This window comes from Vipera ursinii (genome assembly GCF_947247035.1).
Source record: "Vipera ursinii genome assembly, chromosome: 16".
NCBI classification, from domain to species: Eukaryota; Metazoa; Chordata; class Lepidosauria; order Squamata; family Viperidae; genus Vipera; species Vipera ursinii.
In genome coordinates, this window is record NC_139529.1 from 8,179,294 (window position 1) to 8,200,022 (window position 20,729).

General features: G+C 47.7%; 1 protein-coding gene across 2 annotated transcripts in view; it reads right to left on the bottom strand.

Annotated features, from left to right (window-relative positions):
- Positions 1-20,729, bottom strand: part of FUBP3 (far upstream element binding protein 3) — a 32,649-nt gene that overhangs the window by 7,939 nt on the left and 3,981 nt on the right. Inside the window, exons 2-13 of one of the 2 annotated variants that reach the window (XM_083375340.1) lie at positions 16,401-16,506; positions 13,370-13,420; positions 12,752-12,782; positions 10,492-10,541; positions 9,753-9,824; positions 8,809-8,866; positions 4,723-4,885; positions 3,829-3,927; positions 3,375-3,476; positions 3,019-3,121; positions 1,728-1,828; positions 1,136-1,277 (exon numbers count right to left, since the gene is read on the bottom strand). In XM_083375340.1, the coding sequence (XP_083231466.1) occupies positions 1,136-1,277; positions 1,728-1,828; positions 3,019-3,121; positions 3,375-3,476; positions 3,829-3,927; positions 4,723-4,885; positions 8,809-8,866; positions 9,753-9,824; positions 10,492-10,541; positions 12,752-12,782; positions 13,370-13,420; positions 16,401-16,503 (1,075 nt within the window). In that variant the 5' untranslated portion in view covers positions 16,504-16,506. Of the gene's footprint in view, positions 1-1,135; positions 1,278-1,727; positions 1,829-3,018; positions 3,122-3,374; positions 3,477-3,828; positions 3,928-4,722; positions 4,886-8,808; positions 8,867-9,752; positions 9,825-10,491; positions 10,542-12,751; positions 12,786-13,369; positions 13,421-16,400; positions 16,507-20,729 lie in introns of both variants that reach the window. The other variant, XM_083375339.1, reaches the window with a different exon arrangement.

The following is a 20,729-nucleotide window of genomic DNA, read 5'->3' on the forward strand; positions in this document are numbered from 1 at the left end:
GTCACCCGCTTAACACATGGTGCTTGTCTGCAGACAGCTATTCAGGATGGTTTTGGGGGGGGACTGCTTTTCTTCAACCTGACCGGGAAACAGAGGGGGGCCCACAGCTGGACACAGAATCGTAAAGCAATTAATCAAACCAGGCTAAAAGCCAACGGTGACAAGGAGGTGGCTGTGAAGATGGCGGGGTTTATCATGGAAATACAACTCCGGGGGTTTGAGGAGGCTGTGAGACGGTCCGACGGGGCCGAGGGAGCCCTTGACCGGACGAATGGCCGTTCGGAAGCCTCTCCCCCTCCCCCCACCACCCTGCCCCACGCAAGTGTCCGTGGAGGACGACTCCAAGCTACTTTGCTCACTTGTTTTCCAAGGGATTAGCTCCCTGCTTTCGAGAACTGGGATTCATTTAACGACGCTGACAAGAAAGAAGCTCGGGAAAGTTATGGAAAATCCTCTTGAGCTGCTGCCCGGGAGGGTAGAGAAACTGGGCAAGGGTGGTTGGAAATAAAGGTGGTCCTTGACTTACAACAGTTCGCTTAGTGACCACTCAAAGTTACAACGGCTCTGAAAAAAGGGACTTTAATCGACCTGTGGCGAGTTGTCCCATTCCCACGGCCGTGTCCTGCAAGCAGCACCCTGCAATGTTGCTTGTGTCACCTTCCACTTTCACACAGAGGGCAAGTGCTTGCGTGGAAGGCTGCAGCAAAGGTGGCCAGATACAATACAGGGAGAGGTGAGAAACGGGCAGCTGGACCTGGATGCTGCGTTGAACCGCTCAAGAGGGCACCGGCTGATGTGGAAAGTGGACCCTGCACCGCGGGAAAAATGCTAGGGTGATGAGGACAGTAATAGCACTTAGACTTACATACCGCTTCACAATGCTTTACAGCCCTCTCTAAGCGGTTTACAGAGTCAGCCTGTTGCCCCCAGCAATCTGGGTCCTCATTTTACCGACCTCAGAAGGATGGAAAGCCGAGTCAACCTTGAGCCGGTCAGGATCGAACTAATGGCAGTGGGCAGACTTTGCCTGCCGTGCTGCATTCCACACAGCTCTTTGTGAGGATGGTTGAAGCCACAAGGACTGATTTTCCTTCATGCAGATTTGCCAAGTTGCTGACATTCTCCCGCCACTCACCTTTGCCGATCACCAGGCCACATTTGTCAGCTGGCACCGTGTAATTGATTTCCTGCATGCCGCCGGGCGTACCCACGCTCCAGTCTCCCCGTCCACGCCCTCTGCCCCGGGTGACCGCGAGGCTCCCGAAACCGTCGCGCTCCTGGAAGCGAAGAAGGCAGCATCTCTGACCACGTGGGAAACGCCTGTGGGCTGGAACCATTTCATCTCCTCGCTACCACAACGCCCGCAACCCTGCGCTCTAGCCACTGCACCACCAGGCCTTAGCAAGAGAAATTCTGGTCCCGATCGTGGTCATAAGTCAAGGGCTCTCTGCCATTCGGTAACCAGCCTGCCCTCTCCAAGCAGAGTTATCAACTATTCTTTGGGCCAGCCATGCCGTCGTTCAACATTGCGCCCGTCTCTTTCTCTCTCTCTCCCCCATCGGAAGAGCAGTTCAGCCCCATCCAGAAGCACTTGAAGGCAACTGCTGGGTCTTTGTCTGCTGGACAGTCAAATGGTCTTCTAGGGGGCTGGACTAGAAGACCTCAAAGCTCCCTTCCAGCTCTGTTGTTCTAGTCTCCCTAAGCTTGCTGGTGCTCGCCTGACTTACCTGTGCGGTGAGGATGAGTTCGGTGATGATGTGACCCGCGTGCTGGCAGCGGTCAGGCAGGCCCATGACCTGTGCAACTCTTTCCGGACTAATCCCGTCATCTGCGGAACAAAGCAAGGGGAAAACCCCATTTTACAACCTTTCTTGCCTCGGTTGTTAAAGTGAATCCCTGCAGTTCTTCAGTTAGCGACACGGTTGCTAAGTAAATCCGGCTTACCCACTGACTTTGCTTGGCAGAAGGTCGCAAAAGGGGATCACGTCACACACACACACACACACACACACACACACACACACACACACCGGGACGCTGCGACCGTCATAAACATGAGTCAGTTGCCAAGCCTCTGAATTTTGATCATGTGACCACGGGATTGCTGCCATGGTCGTGTTTTTTTTTCAGTGTGGCTGTAACTGTGAACTAATTCTAACTGGAGGACTGCCTGAACATCGGATGGATATGACTTTTAGCTGCATCCACCTGCAGTCCCTTGAACACGTTCTTGTAAAAACATGTAAATTAAGGGTGTGCAAAACGTCCCTTATTGCAAAGCTGTCTGGCTCGCAGTGTTTTGCCTTTGAAGTAAGCCTGCGCAACGTTAATAAAACCCCGCTTCGGTTAAATTGCCAGCTTTCTAAATTTATTTTAAGCAGGCTGCCATGGTTACGCGACTGGGAACAAGAAATCCAGGCTGATCCACTGAAAAGCAGAGAGAGAGAGAAAAAAAAAACGGCTGTGCTCAACAACCACCACAAAAAAAGTGGTAAGAATTGGGTACCGTTACGTGACGACTCCCTTTATGGCCGTCATGACTTACGACTGAAATTGCGGACTCAATTAAGGTTGTAAGTCGAGGATGACCGCTAGGCTAAAAATAAAAAATAAAAATGCCAGCCTAAAACACTGAACCGTGATTAAACCATACTGTATTATGAACAAAGAGTCTGGACCAGGAGTGAGGGAACCTTGGCCCCTTCATGACTTGTGGACTTCAACTCCCAGAATTCCTGAACCAGCATGGAATCCTGGGAGTTGAAGTCCGCAAGTCATAAAATGGCCAAGGTTCCCTCACTCCTGGTCTAAAGCAGCGGTTCCCAAATTTTGGGGCACCAGGGACCAGTCCCACGGAAAACCATTTTTCCATTGATGGGGGGGGGGGAATGTGGTTTCATGCGCCACTTAGATCCCACGCAAGTACAGACGAAGCTTCGTTTGCTTATGCGGCTACTGGAGACCCCTGGTCTAGATGCTTCACCAGAAACCTGGGTCAAACCACTGAAAGAAACAAACCTGGTTTAAACTGAATCCTAACCCCCGCGTCGTTCTGAATCTTCTTGATCATTTCGCCGTTTCTTCCTATTACGATCCCCACGGCGAATCTGGGCACGGAGACCTGCGGAAAGGAAGGGAGTTATGGTGAGGAGGGGGCTTTGGACACGAACCACCCTCAAACTGGACCATGGTCAGGTCTCAAGGCTGGAGTTCCGTCTCAGGCCAACGCTGGATGTAAAACTTTCGTCCCTCACTGCCATTTGCATTCAGACCAGGAAAGGGAGTTAAACACTGGCTTACGCCCACAAGAGGTGGAGATTTTAGAACTGGGTTTAGGAAGCGGAAAGACACAACAAGTTCACACAATTGCGTACCTCTATGCTTCCTCCCATTCTGGATGCAAAATCGTTGCGTACGCCCCGGAAGTCGGCCTGATCTTTTTCTCGGATAATCTCCAGTACCATCTCTCTGGCTTGCTAGAGGATTCCGAAGGGAGAAAAGGGATCCATGTTAAATAATGAAGAGGGGAACCTGTATCTGGGTCTGCCAGGAGATGGGCTGAGGGCCTGGAAAGCAGAATAAGGCTCTTCAGCTGCTCAAACTCTCAGCACAAAAACAGGACAGAAGGTGGAAGATTAAGGCAACAGAAAAAAAAGGGAGAGAAAAACCACACCAGAAAAATAATCTCAAGCAAACACACAAACGCAGAGACACCCCCCCCCCCACCCCTTCTCTCTCTCTGGGCTATTCTTCCAAATCCTTCCCCAACTCTTTTTTTTATTATGATGATGATGATCAGCACGACTGCCAAACCTCTCCAATACACACCTGTACTTTAAAAGCATCTCCCGTAATGCGAAGAGGTTTATCTGCTCCAGTCGGTAAGGGGCCATCTTGGATCATAATCATTTTCACACCTGTTCGTTCCTACATATGCATCGCACAGATAACGGGAAAGGGAGGAAGAGAAAAAAACTACAAGAATAAATGAAATGCTAAACCACACACACACACACACACACACACAAAAAAAAAACCCTGCTTGAAAGCTATGAAAATAAGACAAGGAAAGGAGGGCTGCAAGGGACAAAACTGAAAGATTCGGTCCTTTTAATAGTGGAATGGAGGCGGATGGGGCTGGGTCAGTCAGAGCAAATCTTCTGGGCTCAGGGGGTGAAAAAATTCAGAAAATGACCGACCAGACTCTGCTGGTGCTTCACTGCACCCTCCCCAAACAAGAAAGAAACAATCCTTTATATGTTCGTTCATTTTTTTAAAAAAAAATACAGTCCGATCACGCGTGCTGAAAAAAGCGACCAACGGCCGTTTTCCAAACAACCGCGGTAGCGTCCCCCGTGGTCACGTGGTCAAAATTCAGACACTTGGCAACTGACTCGTAGTTATGACAGTTGCAGTGTCACCTGGTCCTCTTTTTGGGACCTTCCGACAAGCAAATTGGCGAGGAAGCCAGATTCACTTAACAACCACGTGACTAGCTTAACGACAGCACTGATTCGCTTAGCGGCGAGCAAGGCTGTAAAATGGGGCAACATCCGCTTAACAACCGTCTCGCCTACTGACGGAATTTCTGGGCTCGACTGAGGTTATAACTCAAGGAAGAGCTGTCCCTGCAATCCTTCACACGCGGCAGGGGACGGTGGGCGGGTGGGTGGGTGGGCAGGCGGGGGACGGAGAGCGGAGGGGAGGGAGGAGTCTACGCACCTGCAATTGTTTTATCGTTTCTCCGCCTTTGCCAATCACCAGGCCCACTTTGGAGGCTGGAATGAGGATTTCTTGTATTGTGCTGTTGCCGTCCATCTCGTTGTGAAAGCCGGGTCCATTCCGACACCGATCTACGATGTGGCCCAGGAGCCGTTTCGCTTGTCTTCGGAAGTGGGAGGGGGGGAGGGAGGGAGAGAGAAAATACAAAGAGAGACGGAGAGAAGGAGGGGGAAAAGAGAGAGAAAATCTCAAGGCAATCGGCTAGCAAATCGCACCCACTTCCCATCTTGTCTGGGTCTAAAAGGGAACGCAGGGTGTTTCTTTTGGTGGGGAGGGGGGGGGAAAGGAAAGAGAAATGAAGAAAGTAGAGGCACTCCTCGACTTACGACAGTCTGTTTAGTGACCGTTCGAAGTTACAACGGCACTGAAAAACAGGACCATTTTTTCATCGTTATGACCTCTAGAGCATCCCCAGGATCAGGCAGATCAAAATTCAGATGCTAGGCAACGGGTTCGTACTTATGAACATTGCCGTGTCCCGAGGGGGGTCAGATGATCCCCTTTTGCGACCTTCGGACAAGCAACGTCGACGGGAAAGCCGGATTCACTTAACAACCGGGCTGCTAACTTAACTGCTGCAGCGATTCACTTAACAACTGTGGCGAGAAAGGTCGTAAAACGAGGCAAAACTCACTCCTCAAATGTCTCGCTTAACAAGAGAAACGCTGGGCTCATCTGTGGCCGTAAGTCGAGGACTACCTGTAACACCGCTTCAATGCTGGGGTTGGGGTGACCACACGCTAAACCGACTGTTAAAAGTTTTGGTTACCCCTGCTTGGAAAGGGCCTTTTCTCCACTCCATCCGACCCACCCACCCAAAAGAGAGAGGGGCTTTCTCTATGTCGAGTTCGCCCTCTCGACCGGGGGCGGGGAACTAGGGCCCCTTTAGGACCTGTGGACTTCAACTCCCAGAATTCCTCAGCCAGGCGCGCCTTTGCCCTAGACTGGGAGATGTACATCTAGGTTGGCTGGCCATCTGGATAGACTCCAGCTTCGTACGCAGCCGATACCTCGTCTCCTCAGACTCTTTCTGAACCTCTGTAGGGCTCTCCGTGAAGGTCACAATCAAAGTCAGACAACCAGCCCTGGTGGCTACTATCTGTCCGTGGTGGCTCAGGACAAAAGAGGCCACCGATTCTGAAGGTCTTCACGGCCTCCTCTTCTATAGCGACGCAACTGCTGCAGTCGCTGGAAGTCCTGGTGACATCAGCGGTCCTCCAGCAAGCTACCGATGACACAGCCCTCAACGGGCCAACTTTTGTGAGGTCCTCGGTGCTCTCTGAGCTTGGATGTTGGAGCTTGGTTGTTTTCCTGTAGATGTTTCATGAACCCGACTAGGTAACTTCATCAGTGAAGAAGTAACTAGCAGTGATAATGTCACTTAGTTGGGGTCATGAAATGTCTGCAAGAAAATCAGCAAGCTTAGAGAGCACCAAGGACCCCACAGTCGTCATCCCTCCTCCTCCATCATTCATCCACCCACCAAGCTCAGAGAACACCAAGGACCCTACAGTTCACCGCTGGAGCTACAGATATTCTTTTCTATTGGAACATCACCAACAGACGATGTAAGGGTTTATACAGTAGCTGCAAGAAGCTCTTGATGATGACACCTAGTTGGATAATGAAACATCTGCAGGAAAACCGCCAAGCTCAGAGAACACCACGGACCCCACAGTTCAACCCTGACCTGCAAATATTCTCTTCTATCAGAGTGATCTTTTTTCCTCCCGATTTGGGTGAATAATGGCCAAAGCAAATTAAACCCACTCACTTAAGATACGGAGAAAGTTTTAAACAGGTAAGAGGCAGGGCCCAGTTCAAATGCATGCATGCACCCGCCCCAGTCTTCAGATCATGCAGCTTTGAAAAACAATCCATTTACCAGAAGATGAACTCAAGAGTTGGAGACAACCCACTCCAAACCAGCCAGGCCAGAACCTCAAACCAAACGTAACCCTCTTAAGATGGCACCAAGCGGTTACATTTATTGCGCCTTGGTGTGCACAGATTCCCCACCCTAAGGCCGAACTTCAAAAACGGAACCAGAACAATGTCAATTGAAAGAAAGAAAGAAAGAAAGAAAGAAAGAAAGAAAGAAAGAAAGAAAGAAAGAAAGAAAGAAAGAAAGAAAGAAAGAAAGAAAGAGAAAGAGAGCCTACTTTTCAAAATGTCCAGGGTTTATTTCCTTTAACATTTGTTAAATCACCCCAATGAAATCCTTTAAAAAACTTTTTTAAAAAAAGATTCCCCCAGATGGATTTGGAAAAAACCCACCTACCCAAAGGCTGGGGGACTGAGAGAGCAGGTCCATATTGTTAAGTGGGCTCCTGTAAGCCTGAGGCTCGCGGTTCCAGCGGGAAGAGGTCCTTGGGAGAGGCAAGCTCAGCTCCTGAGAAGGGGGAGGGAGGAAATACTGTCCCTAAAGTTTCTACAGGGGGTGAGAGAGCAGAAATTCCCCCCTCCCTTGCTGGGCTGCCAAGGGGAAGGGGGTGAGGGTGGAGCAGGAAGAGGGCAGCCGCCATTCTGCAGTCGGTCGTGGTTCGCCCCCTCCCCAAGAGAGCAGTCAGGAGAAATCGACTGGCATGCATCGGTCAAACGCAAAATGGCTGGGATGAAGGAGAAATGGCCAGATCACCTCTGCGCTTCTCTGGCCTGCTGTTGAGATGGCTTTCTCCAGACCCCATTTCAAGGGAGGGAGGGAGGGAGGGGATTGAGGACACTCAAGAGTGGAAGACCACCCGTTTAATCTCTGATGGACAATCAAGTGGTCCATCGTCTCTGGCGGTTTCTGGGCTTCCTAAAGGCCCCCCACTCCTTTGTAGCAGCCTGGGGGCGTTGTGATTTTCCACAAGAGGGGTGGAGAGAAAGGACTTCACGTTCTCTTGGGCGACCTCGCCTTGGTCCCATTATACAGGCAGTCCTCGGCTTACAACCCAAAATTTACTGTCGCTAAGCGAGGCCTTTGCTAAGTGAACTTTGCCCCAGGTTACCACCTCTCTTGCCACGGTGGTTAAGTGAATCACTGCAGCTTGTAAAACTAGCGACACCGTTGTCAAGCAGATCTGGCTTCCCCCGTTGGCTTTGCTTGTCAGAAGGTCGCAAAAGGGGATCACGCGACGTCGGGACACACTGCGGCCGTCATAAATACGGCTGAATTTTGATCAGGTGATCACAGGGAGGCTGGAGCAGTCAGAAGTGTGAAAAACATCACTTTTTTTCAGTGCGGTTGTAACTTTGGTCACTAAATGAGCTGCTGTAAGTCAAGGACTATCTGTACTCTAGGTATTACGTAGTCCCTGCTCCGAAAGAGGGATTTTTCTTCAACAGAAAAGCCCCCCCCCCATCTCTTTTCTGAGCTGCTCTTTCTGGTCTTATTCCTCCGAGGCGCCAGTGGAAGACCTGAAACCAGGCTGTCTTCATAAAAGCCTTATCCTATCGAGACCTCGTGCAAAGGATCGAGGCCTAATGGGGAGATGGAAGGCAGGGATTTGGGGCAATTAAAAAAAAGGGGTGGGGGTTAGAATGGAACTCTCTCTCAAAAGCCCCCCTTCCCACCCTGGAGATCTCCTCCAGACCACTAAACCAGAGCTGGTGAAGTTTGATTTTGGGATGAAGGACGGAACAGGTTTATACTCCTGGCGTTCTACGTGGCATAAATATTCCCCGCAATAAAAACTGGTCGATTATCCTGTTGGCCTACTTTTTGCAAATCTGGTTGCTGGAGGGATTAAAGCCTTTTCAGTTCTTAGCATCAAACCAGCCTCGGCACGAAGCGAGCTCAGGGTTACATCTTTTGATGATGATGATGATTCGGAACCCGAAGGAACATCTAAGGTGCGTGAAGGAAAAGGGAACTGCACGAAGAGAAAAACGTGGGAGGCTGGCAAGCGCCCCCGTGGCTTGTTTCGAGGCAGCGCGGAGAAAAGTAAAAACAGATCAGGGTAGAACCAAAAAGAAGACAGGGAGAGAGGACAGAGTTGAGGGGATGAAAAGAAAGCGCAGATACTGGCTTTAGACGCTTACTCGATGCTCTCTGGGGATCCAGTCAGCATGCAAGGCCGTTCCGCCATCCCACCGCTGTCTGCCAAGAGAAAACGGGGACAGAGTCAACGGCCCTTGTCCATCCTGCTGCCAGCCTTCCGTTTAGAAAGGACAGACGGGGCCTCTAGACGGGGCTGATGGCAATCCATAGAATCCTAGGGCTGGAAGGGACCTCGGAGGTCTTCTAGTCTGACCCCCTGTATTAACCCGGTCAAATAGCCATCCAGTCTAACTTTGAAAACCTCCCACGATGGAGCACCCACAATTGCAGGAGGCAAATTATCCCACTGATTAATTGTTTTCATTGTTTTCAGGAAACTTCTCCCGAGTTCTAGGTTGCCTCTCTCTTAAACAAGCTCCTAGGCTAAAAGACCCCTCCTTTTGTAACTGCACATTCAGGTTACGTGGCCAAATTCAGTCTTCAGAGCCTCTGCTTGCGATTCCCCTGTGCCTTAACCCCAAGACCTAAATGTCTGTTACAATCACAGGCGGTCTTTTCAAGGCTGCTGACGTTAAGGTAAATAGGGAAATCAAGCAGTGTGTTTATTGATGGACAACAGAGAAACAAGCTATGGTAGTCTGACAAGCCACTATTAGCTAGAATTAGACTATGTCTCAATCTGGTTTTTCCAACAAACCAAATTCTCAGCATGTTCATAAATAGCTGCCAGAAGGTGCTCCGGTGAGAGAACGCCATGCTAAGCCACAGAACGTGGTTCATAAACCCCAATGGATGGATCCACATGCTACAAACTCAATCAGAACGCTACTGGTCTCGTTTAATGTCTGAACCCAGCCACAGCCCTGGAATCAGGGGCTGGCTTGCAGACCTGGTCTTTTTCTGAGGTTTTCCTCTCTAAATAAAGGGAATGGACTGGAGCAAAAATTAAATGACTGTTTACCACCCACCCGCCAAAGCTCCTTACCTGATGCAATCTGAATTTTGCACCCTGATTCTGCCTGAATCCGGGAGATTTGCTCACCGCCCCTGCCGATAACTGCAAAAAATATAGCCAACATCAGGCTAGGGCTACTCGTAGAACATAAAGCATAGAATGGAGGGCTGAAAGGGACCTTGAAGGTCTTCTAGTCCAACCCCCTGCTCAAGCAGGAGGCCCTATACCATTTCAGAACAAACGGCTGTCTAATCTTTCCTTAAAAGCCTCCAGTGATGATGGAGCACCCACCACTTCTGGTGACAGGCCATTCCTCTGAATGATTGTTCTCACTGTCAGGAAATTCCTCCTTCGTTCTAGATGGGATCTTTCCTTCCTTCGTTTCCACCCATTGCTTCTTGTTCTGCCTTCAGGTGCTTTGAAGAAGGGGCTGACCCCCCCTTTCCCCCTCAAATATTGGAAGGCTGCTAACACGTCACCCCGAGTCTTTCTCTTCATTAGGTTAGACATGTCCAGTTCCCTCAACCATTCCTTGTACGGTTTAGCCTCCAGAGCCCTGATAATCACTGCTGCTCTTCTCCGTACTCTTTCTAGAGTCTCAATATGGCTGTCTCATGCGCAAGAGATTTTCGACGTTTTCAGTCCCATAATCCCCTTCACGCTCAGCTGTGTTAATGGCTCCACCCGAAGCAGATTTCTGCTGGAAACACAGACTGATCTTCTGCGGAAGAACGAGCGCTTGAATGCCCCCTCCCCAGTAAATACTTACTGAATCCAACCATTTTGTCAGGCACTTTGAAATCTTCAGTTATTACTGCCCTGAAGAGAACAGGAAAGAAAATTCATCAACGTTCCTGTCGCCGTTTGGAAAAAGAATCAGCTTTAGATGCCAGGAATAATGAAGGGGATCAGCTCAGCATCTGGGAAGCTGTAAAACTACGCCCAGATGCAAATGGAAGAAACAGGCTTGGTATCACTGTCAGGATTCTTGGCTTGGGGAGGGGACCTGATGTCCCCCAGTGGATCAGGCTGGTTACGGTTTCTGGCACCTTGACATAACTGGAGGACTTCCCCAGGCTATGGAGCAGAAGCGATGAAAACAGATAAAACTCCCGCTAGACTTAACAAAGCTATTTTCAGTTGAAACTTCCATCGTAATTCGCAACGTGGGTTTAACATTTGGCCCAGTTAACTCAATTTTACCTATATAGCATTAGCTATAGAAGTAGAAGAGGTGGAGGTGGAGTCAAGAGAGGAATCAGCCCAGAGTCCTTACGTTGCCACAAATGGCCCAAGTCCAGCTCTCTTGAATTCCGTTAACTCTTATCTAGTGCCAATATTTAACACCCACTAGTGGACTTATCTGGCCCTAACCTAGCCCATCTCCTCTTAACAGAATAATGAGAGTTAGAAGGGACCTTGGAGGTCTTCTAGTCCAACCCCTTGCTCAAGCAGAAGGCCCTATACCATTCCAGACAAATGGTTGTCCAACTTCTTCTTAAAAGCCTCCAGTGATGGAGCACCCTAACCTTCTCAAGGAGCATTTCTACTCAATATGGCTAACTGTTCCTGTTTAAATAACCCCTAAAAAACCTGGCTCTCTCCCCACACAGTGGGTAATGTGTCACCTGAGTAGTATTTTAATCTTTTAATTGATTCTTTTTCCTGGCCATTTTTTCCCCCACTGACACAATTCTTTGCTTTTATTGTATCCAGTAAGTTGCCCACGTTGGGGCAGGCTGTACATCTCAGAAATGAATTAAATGAATAGCCAACTAAATACAATTTAAAACAACAGGGGGTGACTTTCTACTGTGATTTTAGGCGACCACCTGGGTGTGTGAGCAACTTTTATCCAAAGACAACGAGCCGTGGTTCAGTTTTACGACTTCCGCTTGCAGCAGGATATATTATTCTACCTATAAAATCTCCACTTGGGCGGCCTGCTAAAATAATTTAGGTGTCACAGCACTGGATGCTCTCAATTTTCTAGACATGGCTCTAAGAAAGCATCTGGAATACAGGTGATTCTCAACTTACAATTGTAATGAAGCCTGGAATTTCCACTGCAAGTCACGACAGTCGTAAGTCGAGGCACCCGACTGACCTGATTTTACACCTTTTTTTGAGATGGATGCAAACAAGGCCTTTTACTTACTTACTTTTTAATCTGTCTATGTCACACCTTTATTATTCTTACAAATAACTCAAGGCACCAAACATATCAAATACACCTTCCGCCTCCTATTTCCCACACACACACACACACACACACACACACACAACCCTGTGAGGTGGGTTGGCCCAAGAGTGTGTGACTGGCCCAAAGTTACCTAGCTGCCTTTCATGGCTAAGGCAGGACTAGAACTCCCAGTCTCCTAGTGATTGGCCCAAAGTCAACCAAGTTTTCATTGAACTCACGGTCTCTTGCTTTCTGGCCTGGTGCCTTAATCACTAGACCAAACAGGCTCCATTCATTCCTATTTGGTTTATTTTTGGTTTTGTTTGGGGGGAGAGGCTGGAAACTGGCAAAAATGCCATAAATCAATAAAAATGAGCCAATATCCAAGCACCCCAAATGTTTTCAATGTGTATTGGTGTCAAAACTCCAGAACCAGGTCATAAAAACCCTTTGAGGGTATCGGTCATAACCCTGAATGGTTGCTAAGCACCTGGTTATTAAGTGAGGACTCTCTGTATCCTTTTACTCTTCGCCCTGATCTCGTCTATCTACCCAATATTGTCTTCGCCTTCTTCAGTCTCACCCAAGCCTCACTCACTGGCACCAGGTAAATATTTATTAACTGCAAGCCTCTTCTGTGTGAATACACCACGAATACGACCCCCCTTCATAAAAAATAATCATCAGACAATATTCTGACGCAGAAGACAAGGGAAAAAAGAGATGGAAACTGCCCACAGTTTTGTGGCGCTCCCAACCTCTGACTTTGTAATACTCCAGTACAGATGGCAGATCAATAAACAATTACCAGCGATCGATAAATAATAAAACATAACCCACGGCTTACCTTTGATGTACTAGGGCCCCTAACTGGTTACCTACTGTGGCAGAGAAGAGAGAGAAGAAGGGGGGGGGGGAGGAAAAAAAAATAAAATCAAAGCATTAGTATGGATAAAGTAACTTCGTCTGCCCGTTTTCATCGGGGCGAGGGGAAAAGAGAAAAGCAGAGCGGAAACCCCCCACCCCCCCACCCCCCCAGCAATTTGGGTTCAGTGACTGAAATGAATGCTTGACGCGGGACGGGAAACAGGAGGAGATGTTTTGATCCACCCCAGCCGGGCAGGAAAGCGTCCAGCTGAACACTGGATAGGAAATTGATCCACCTCCCTTCCATGCTGTTAAGCATGGGAGAAACCCCCCCCTTCTACCCCACCCCCACAAATCCCTGTAAGTGTTGTCCCCCTCTACCCCCCCCTCAAATCCCTGTAAGTGTTGTTCCCTGTCCCTTTGGGATTCCCCCCCCCCTCCCCAGCCCCAAAGGAAAGCTGATATTAAAAAGATCAAGAGGACCGGCAGTCATTAAAAAACAGAAACGGAGGAACCGTAACCAGAGAGATTTGGAGAGTTTTAAGTCAAATCAAAAATAAAAGTATTTGGAGAGAAAGAGAGAGACATACAAACATACTTCTGGGATTATCTCTTATCTGCGATCCATGAAGCCAGTTTACACGGAGACCTGTGAAAGAGAGAGGGTGGTCAACGAAGGCTCCATCCTCAAGTTGAGCTTACGGTCAGGTTCCTACTCAAGACGTCCACCTAAGATGTCCTCCGCTTGTCCGGAAGCTTCTAAGGAAGCTCGAGGTCAAACTCAACTTTGCATCATCAAGTTGAATTTCTGATTATGTTCCTGCTCAATGGAGGAGCCATATTCACCATGTTACTAACTTAACAAGGGCGGTGTTTTCGCTTAAAAACCGCGGCCCCGAAAGTTGTAAGATGGGGCACAAAAATCACTTAACAACTGTCTCCCTTAGCAACAGAAATTTTGGGCTCGTAAATTGAGGATTACCTGTAGTTCATCAATTCCCCAAGTGAAAATGATCTCTCCGGTAATGCCTTGGAGGGTTTAACAGGCTCTCATGTTACGTAAGAATTGAGAAGAGCCAATTGTGGCTTAATAGATTTGGATTAACAAACCGTGGTTACAATGGTGTTTCTGGAAGTCCTGCCCCAATTTATTAGTCTTCAGACGTGTTGCATTTTTCAGTGTGTGTGTGTACGTACACACACACACACACACAAAAGAAGTCTGAAAGCCTTCTCAGCAGAGATAACAAGAAGGTAAAAATCAACACAGTTTTGCTAGGAGGCAGCTTGGCAGACGGAAATCACAGGCAGAAAAAAGGCTGGGTCCCCCCCCCCTTTCTTTGCTCCAAGGAACCCAATTACTCCAGGTTTTCTGCTGCTTGTTTTAAGAAAGTAGCGCACCCTTTGCAGGAAATAATTGAAAAGGGGGAGTGGAGAAAACGAGAATGAATTCTGCATTTCAAGCTCCATTTCATGCCCATTTCCCAGGTCAGCTCAGTCATTTTCAGCGGTGAGAGGCATAGATTAAGTCTATTTTAAGCCAAGAGGTTTAGGACAGTTTCTTACCAATGACATCCCCCCCCACACACACACACATACTCCACCCCTCAGAAAAGTGCAGGGAACTTGTGACAATCAATGTCCCACCAGGACACCTCTATTTCATCATGCTCTATCAATCAGTTGCCTATTTTCTGAAATGGGATAGGTGCAACTTTTACAGGTCTTTCTGGCTGCTGAAGTGACTATTCTCTGCCTGTTCGAAAAGTAAAATCAGAATATGCATGAAGATTAGAGTGACATGAGCAGAAGCAGGAAAGGAAAGCTTTAGGCAACTTAGGACAAATTAAGGATGTATCCCAGATCGATCCATCCTTCCTTCCTTCCTTCCTTCCTTCCTTCCTTCCTTCCTTCCTTCCTTCCTTCCTTCCTTCCTTCCTCCCCCCTCTTCCCTCCTCTTTCTTTTCTTTTCTTTTCTTTTCTTCCCATCTCCCTACAAGGTGAATCTGGGTGGTTTACAGGTTATAAAATGGGTAAATAAAATAGTTAAAACGATGAAAAGAATGCGACATTAAAATATTACTCTGCATTTCTGGTATTCCCTTAAATCCTTATCAAATCTCTCTATCAGCCCCAAATTACCCAGAGCAATTTTACAGGCTCAATTTTAGGTCCATCTTTATCGCAATTGTATGTCAAGACTTGTTGAGTTAATGCATCAGTTAATTAATTAATTTAATGCATTAAAAGCTCAAAGGCTCTGGAAGATGATTCTTCACAGAACGAAACAAATGTCTGAAAATCAGCTCTTTTCCCCTTGCCAGATGTTTTTCTATTAGGCCTTATTAAGCTTTATGTCCATATATAGTCAGCTCTATATATGGTAATAGTTGCTAGGATATTTTATATTTCTTACTGGAAATGACACACAATTTCTCTCTTAGTAGAAGAGCAGGCTAAGCTATGTCAGCACGCACCGATGTCAAAAATGGCTTTGTATTTAAACAAGTCAGCTACTGAATTTGCTGGCTGATCGTTTTGTTACAAGTTAGGATTTGTTTTTGTGATCTCAGATGCCTATTAATTGTATTGTTGCTTTACTTGATTTTTAAGCTGTACGCTACTAAGTTGCTGCTAAAAAGGGCTCATCAATCGCTTTTGCGGTACCACTGTTAACTTTCAACGGTCTCTAAACAAATGGTTTGTAAGTTGAGGACTGACAGTACCTTTATTTTTCCCTTGCAAGAGGAAAAAGTCAGCCTCCCTTGGAACTTAACAGCTCCAAAATTGCCCTTGGACACGAGCACTCTCTGGAGGGGTGTTTCAGCACCCTCGCCCCCTTATCAAGGGAAAGACTAAACAATTGCTCAAGCATTGCGGCTGCTGATAAAATGAATCTTCTAACCACTTCCAACAGTTCTGCATGATTCTGTTCTTGCCGGGCCCAGCGTGAACGCTGGTTGAGGACAAACCCCAATTCATGGCATGGGTCCAGGTTGCTGGAGGGACCATCTCACCCCACCGGGATTGGCTCGTCCCACCCGTGTCGTCAGAGGAGGCACAAGGAGGGTCTCATCAGCCCAATTATTCCGGCTGGCGGGGCCCAGGAGGAGGGTCTTCTCTGCTGTGGCCCCTGCCCTCTGGAACATTCTTCCTCCCTGATGTGAGGTTGGCCCCGACCCTCCTGTCCTTTCGCAAGGGCCTAAAGACCTGGTTCTGCCCCTTGGCCTGGGACCCCAGTGGGGGTGGTTGATTGAGTAACAGCAGATCCCAGCTCCTCCCCACTCTGCCCCCACCCTCCCCACGTGCCTTTGGTTTTAATGTTTGATTTTAACTTTTTTAATGGCTTAGCTTAGATGTAACTGTAAGCCACCCAGCCTAAGGCAGGGGTCTGCAACCTTGACAACTTTAAGACTTGTAGACTACGCTGGCTGAGGAATTCTGGGATCTTAAAGTTGTCAAGGTTGCAGATAGATACATAGAGAGAGACAGACAGACAGACAGATGATGGATGGATATAGGATAGGATAGGATAGGTTCTCCTCCCCACTGCCAGCCATTGCCAAACCAAACCGAACTTCCCTTAAAGTAAAAGGGATTTCAAAAAGTTGGGGGGGGGAATGACTTACTCCCGTCTTCCAAAGCCCGCTTGACTCCGTAACCGTACACCGAGGGGTCCACGAGGGGTGCAGAATTATTCACGTGAGAAATTTCTCCAATTTTAGCAGCCATTTGCTATAGGCAGAGAAATCATGATAATAAAAAAATCATTAGCTAGGTTTAGATGGGGCGAGCTTAGAAAGTTCTCTGCTCCTGTAATGAACCAGCCTGGGAGGAAGCAAAATGAAAGGTTTTATATATTAAATTTATATGCCAATTAAGCAAATCAATTGTTTTAATTAGCGATACTGTCACTGATTGATTGATCATTCATTCAATCAATCTTCTATAGCTGCCCAACTCAACCAAGTGACCCTGGGAGGCTTGAAATTTAAAAATTAGACAATGTTTATAAGAATTAAAAACAATGAAACAGTAAAAACTTCCCAAAAATAAATGCAAACAGCAGCCAAGATAATTACCTTGCATCATTACATTTAGTTATATTATGACAGGCCCTATCCCCAATTCATTAAGACAAAACTAAATGTGCTTAATCCCACTGAATCCAACAGGATCTCTCTCGTCAAGCCGTACAATTCCTAGAGAAGTCCATTATGCTGGGAAAGCTGGAAGGGAATGAAAGAAGAGGACAATCCCAGCAAGGTGAAGGGACTCCAGTGCAACAGCAAGGAGGATATCATTGGAAGAGCTGAAGGACCAAGTTTGGGGGGTGGGGTGAAAATCCTCCTGGAGAAAAATTATGGGATTGCTAAGAGTGGACACCCACTCAATGGCACACAGTCAATCAATGGATCAATGCAAAGACGGAGCATTCTTTCGGAAGCCCATCGTGTTGGAAAAGGTGGAGGGACCCAATTACGGCGATGAGGGGGTCACTGTTAGAAGTTCTGAAGGATCTGGTTGGGGATAGATCCTCCTGGAGAAAAACCTGTTTGGCAACCGACTTGTATTTACGACGGTCGCAGTGTTTCAGGGTCCTGTGTTCACATTTCTGCGGCCTCCTGGCAAGCAAAGTCCGTGGGGAAGCCGGCTACACTTAAAAACAACCGTGTTGTGAACTCAACAACGGCAAGTGATTCATTCACTTAACCACTCTGGCAAAGCTCACTTAACAAAGGCCTCGGCAGAAATTTGGGGTTCCCTTGTCGAGGACTACCCGTGGTTCCTGTGAATCCTCAGATCCCTGAAAGGAGGATGGGGTTCACCTTCTGAACCCCCCCCCCAGACTTGCAATATTTCTGAAGAAAAGCAGAGGAAGGCTGACTGCCCTTGTGAAAGGAGCACTTTGAACACAAGAGTTAGTTAGTTATTCCTGCTTTGGCAGCTGTTTATTCAGGAATGTGGATAACTGGGGCGGGCGGGGGGGGGGGGTGTTTAGCTCCTGGGAGACAGCCTTATCTCAGCTGGGGGGGGTTAACTGGCCACAGAGCCTGCTGAGCAGGGAGCCCTCCTTCCTTTGCAGAAGATTTAAAGGGGATCAAAGTCTTTTTCTTCTGCCCCAACGACTTTTGGACCTAGAAGAGGCAGCGCTATCACATCTCCCCCTCCCCTCTGCGGGCGACCCCTGCCCATCTGTTAATGCTAAAATACACAGGGAGGGATCCCGGTCCTGTCCAAAAAGATACAACATTCACCCCAACGTCCCAGCTTGAGCAAGAGTCAAATTAACCAAGGTGACTCAAGAGTATCGTCAAATCAAAGGGCTGAGAAGGACCTCAAGAGGTCTTCCAGTCTAACCCGCTGCCCAAGGCGGGAGACCTTATGGCATCCCAGTCAAATGGTTGTCTGATCTCCTCTCGAAAACCTCCGGTTGCCAGGTGTGGTCTGAAGTTGGATCACGGGGCCCTGGGGAGGCCGCAATGGTTTCAAGTGTGAAAAAGGGTCGCAAGTCGATGCCGCTGTAATTTTGGGCACAACATGAATGGTTGTAAGTCAAGGACTACCTGTATTTATTTTTTTAATACTGAGAAACCAAAAAAAAAAAAAAAAGAAAATTGTTTTTCAGGGCTTAGGCCTCCTCAAACGTGAGGCTGCAGCTGCTTGGCAAAACCTTTCTGATCCAGCTTATGTAACACGATGCCCTTAGATAAAATGGGGGGGGGGGAAATGAGGAGCAATGTTCAAGGTACTTCTGCACAGGCAGGAAAGAGAGAAAATGTGTATAAAACAAGAACTGGCGACTCCGGCAAAGCTCTCCCAACGGCGCGCATTAAAGGGTGTTCCTTAAGAAAGCATGGAAAGGATAGAACAAGGCGCCATCCTGGGAAAGCAGAAGACCGCTTGCTACAGCGGTGCCAGCTTCGTTACGAAAAAGGGCAAGCATAAAGAGGCAAGAGAGACAGTATCAACGAAGGAGTTTTGCCTAGTGGTTAAGGCTGGAAAGTGGGAGACTGTGAGTTGTAGTCCCACTTTAGCCATGAGAGCCAGCTGGGTGGCTTTGGGCCAATCGCCAGGAGACGGTGAGTTCTAGTCCTGCCTTAGGCATGAAAGCCGATTGGGTGTCTTTGGGCCACTCACTAGGAGACTTAAGACTTTGACTGTCGACACTGGATGGAAACCCAGGCTGAGAAAAATGATCAACTTCTTTAGACAGGGAGAACAGAGATTTTTTTTAAAAAAAGAAACAAACTAAAGTGAGGCACGTTAGGGGAGAAAATCCTGAATTTACGTATGTGTAGAGGGTAAAACTCCATTTAGGATAGAAAAGTAAATGGTTCAGTGGAAACCAGCCATGTAGTGAAAGAGGGAGAGAGGCGGGGGGGGGGGAGAATCCATGCTAGGAATCCTTCGGAAGCAGCCTTTGTACAAACCTGTTATACAGATTCTCACTAGCCCTTAATGGAAAAACATTTGCTGACCTGGAAAAATGTCAGGGAATCGAGAGAGTCACAGGACTGGATGGGCACCTTTACAAATGCTAAAATACGGGGAAAGGGGTGAAATAAAGGCAGGAGGAAGAATGTGCAGAGAAAAGCAACCGTGATGGTGAAAGACCTGGAGGCTAAACCAATGGTTGAGGGAACTAGGCATGTCTAGGCTAACGCAAAGACAACTTAGGGGGCATATAATAGCAATCCTCCAGTATCTGAAGGGGATCAACTTGTTCTCCAAAGCACCTGAAGGCAGGACAAGAAGCAACAGATGGAAGCTAATCAAGGAGAGAAGCAACCCAGAACTAAGCAGAAATTTCCCCGACAGTGGGAACAATTAATCACTTTCCTCTGGAAGTTGTGGGTGCTCCATCACCGGAGGTTTTCAAGAAGAGATTAAGCAGCCATTTGTCTCAGAAGGGATAGGTTCGCCAGCTTGAGCAAAGGGGTTGGACTAGAAGACCTCCAAGGTCCCTTCCAGCCCTAGTGTTCTATGTTCTAAAACATCCGCAGTGCAAACGTCCGTAACAATTTAAAAAACAACAACAGCTAAGCGGGTTTGCCGGCAGGACAGTTAGACCTGAGTACGGAGAGAGAATGAAAGTTCTCCGTTTCATTCGGTAGCTTTCTGTTTGACTTTAGGTTGCACTGAATTAATCTGTTTTTGTTATTTGAACAAAGGTTGGCTTCCCTTACAGCACACCCCCTGGCCAGGTCAAGTCAAAAGCCGATGTTGATGATGTGGCAGTTCCTCAACAAATAACGGCTCAAAAGAGCAGCTGAAATGCTGTGAAAGCCACAACTGGACTTTAAGTTACTCGATGGGATGATGCATACAAACAAGTTTTTGAATGTTTTTCGTTTCCAGCACCTACCGTAAGTTAAGGGGGGAACTGAAGTTAGGTGGTTTGATTACAGCACGGGTAATGCTCAGCTTATGGCAATATAAAAACCTAACTTGGGACAACTAGAAGCAAGCATGCACTCGTCTTTCTGGCAGCTTTATACAGGTTTTGGTTCCTTAATCAGGGCCACAAATCCACACAGGGGAATAAAAAAAACACAATGCCGTCATCTGCCCTCCACCAATTTGCACCACAAAAATGCTTTCTAAACCTGTTGCTTGCACAGCCTCGGATTTGTGGCTTTGGAGGTAATAATCTTATCAAGATTTTGGGGAAATGCACTACAGCCAGTCCTTGGCTTACAAATATTTGTCTAGTGACCATTCAAAGTTACAACGGCACGTGACCTATGAGCATTTTTCACACTTACGAACTTGCACTTACAAAAGAAAATCAGACAGCGACTTGTCAGAAATGGCGCAGGGTCTCCTGCTTGAGCAGGGGGTTGGACTAGATGACCTCCAAGGCCCCTTCCAATGTTTTATTCTGACCGTTTGAAAATCCCCGTGGTCACATGATCAAAATTCAGACGCTTGGCAACTGGCATGTATTTATGACG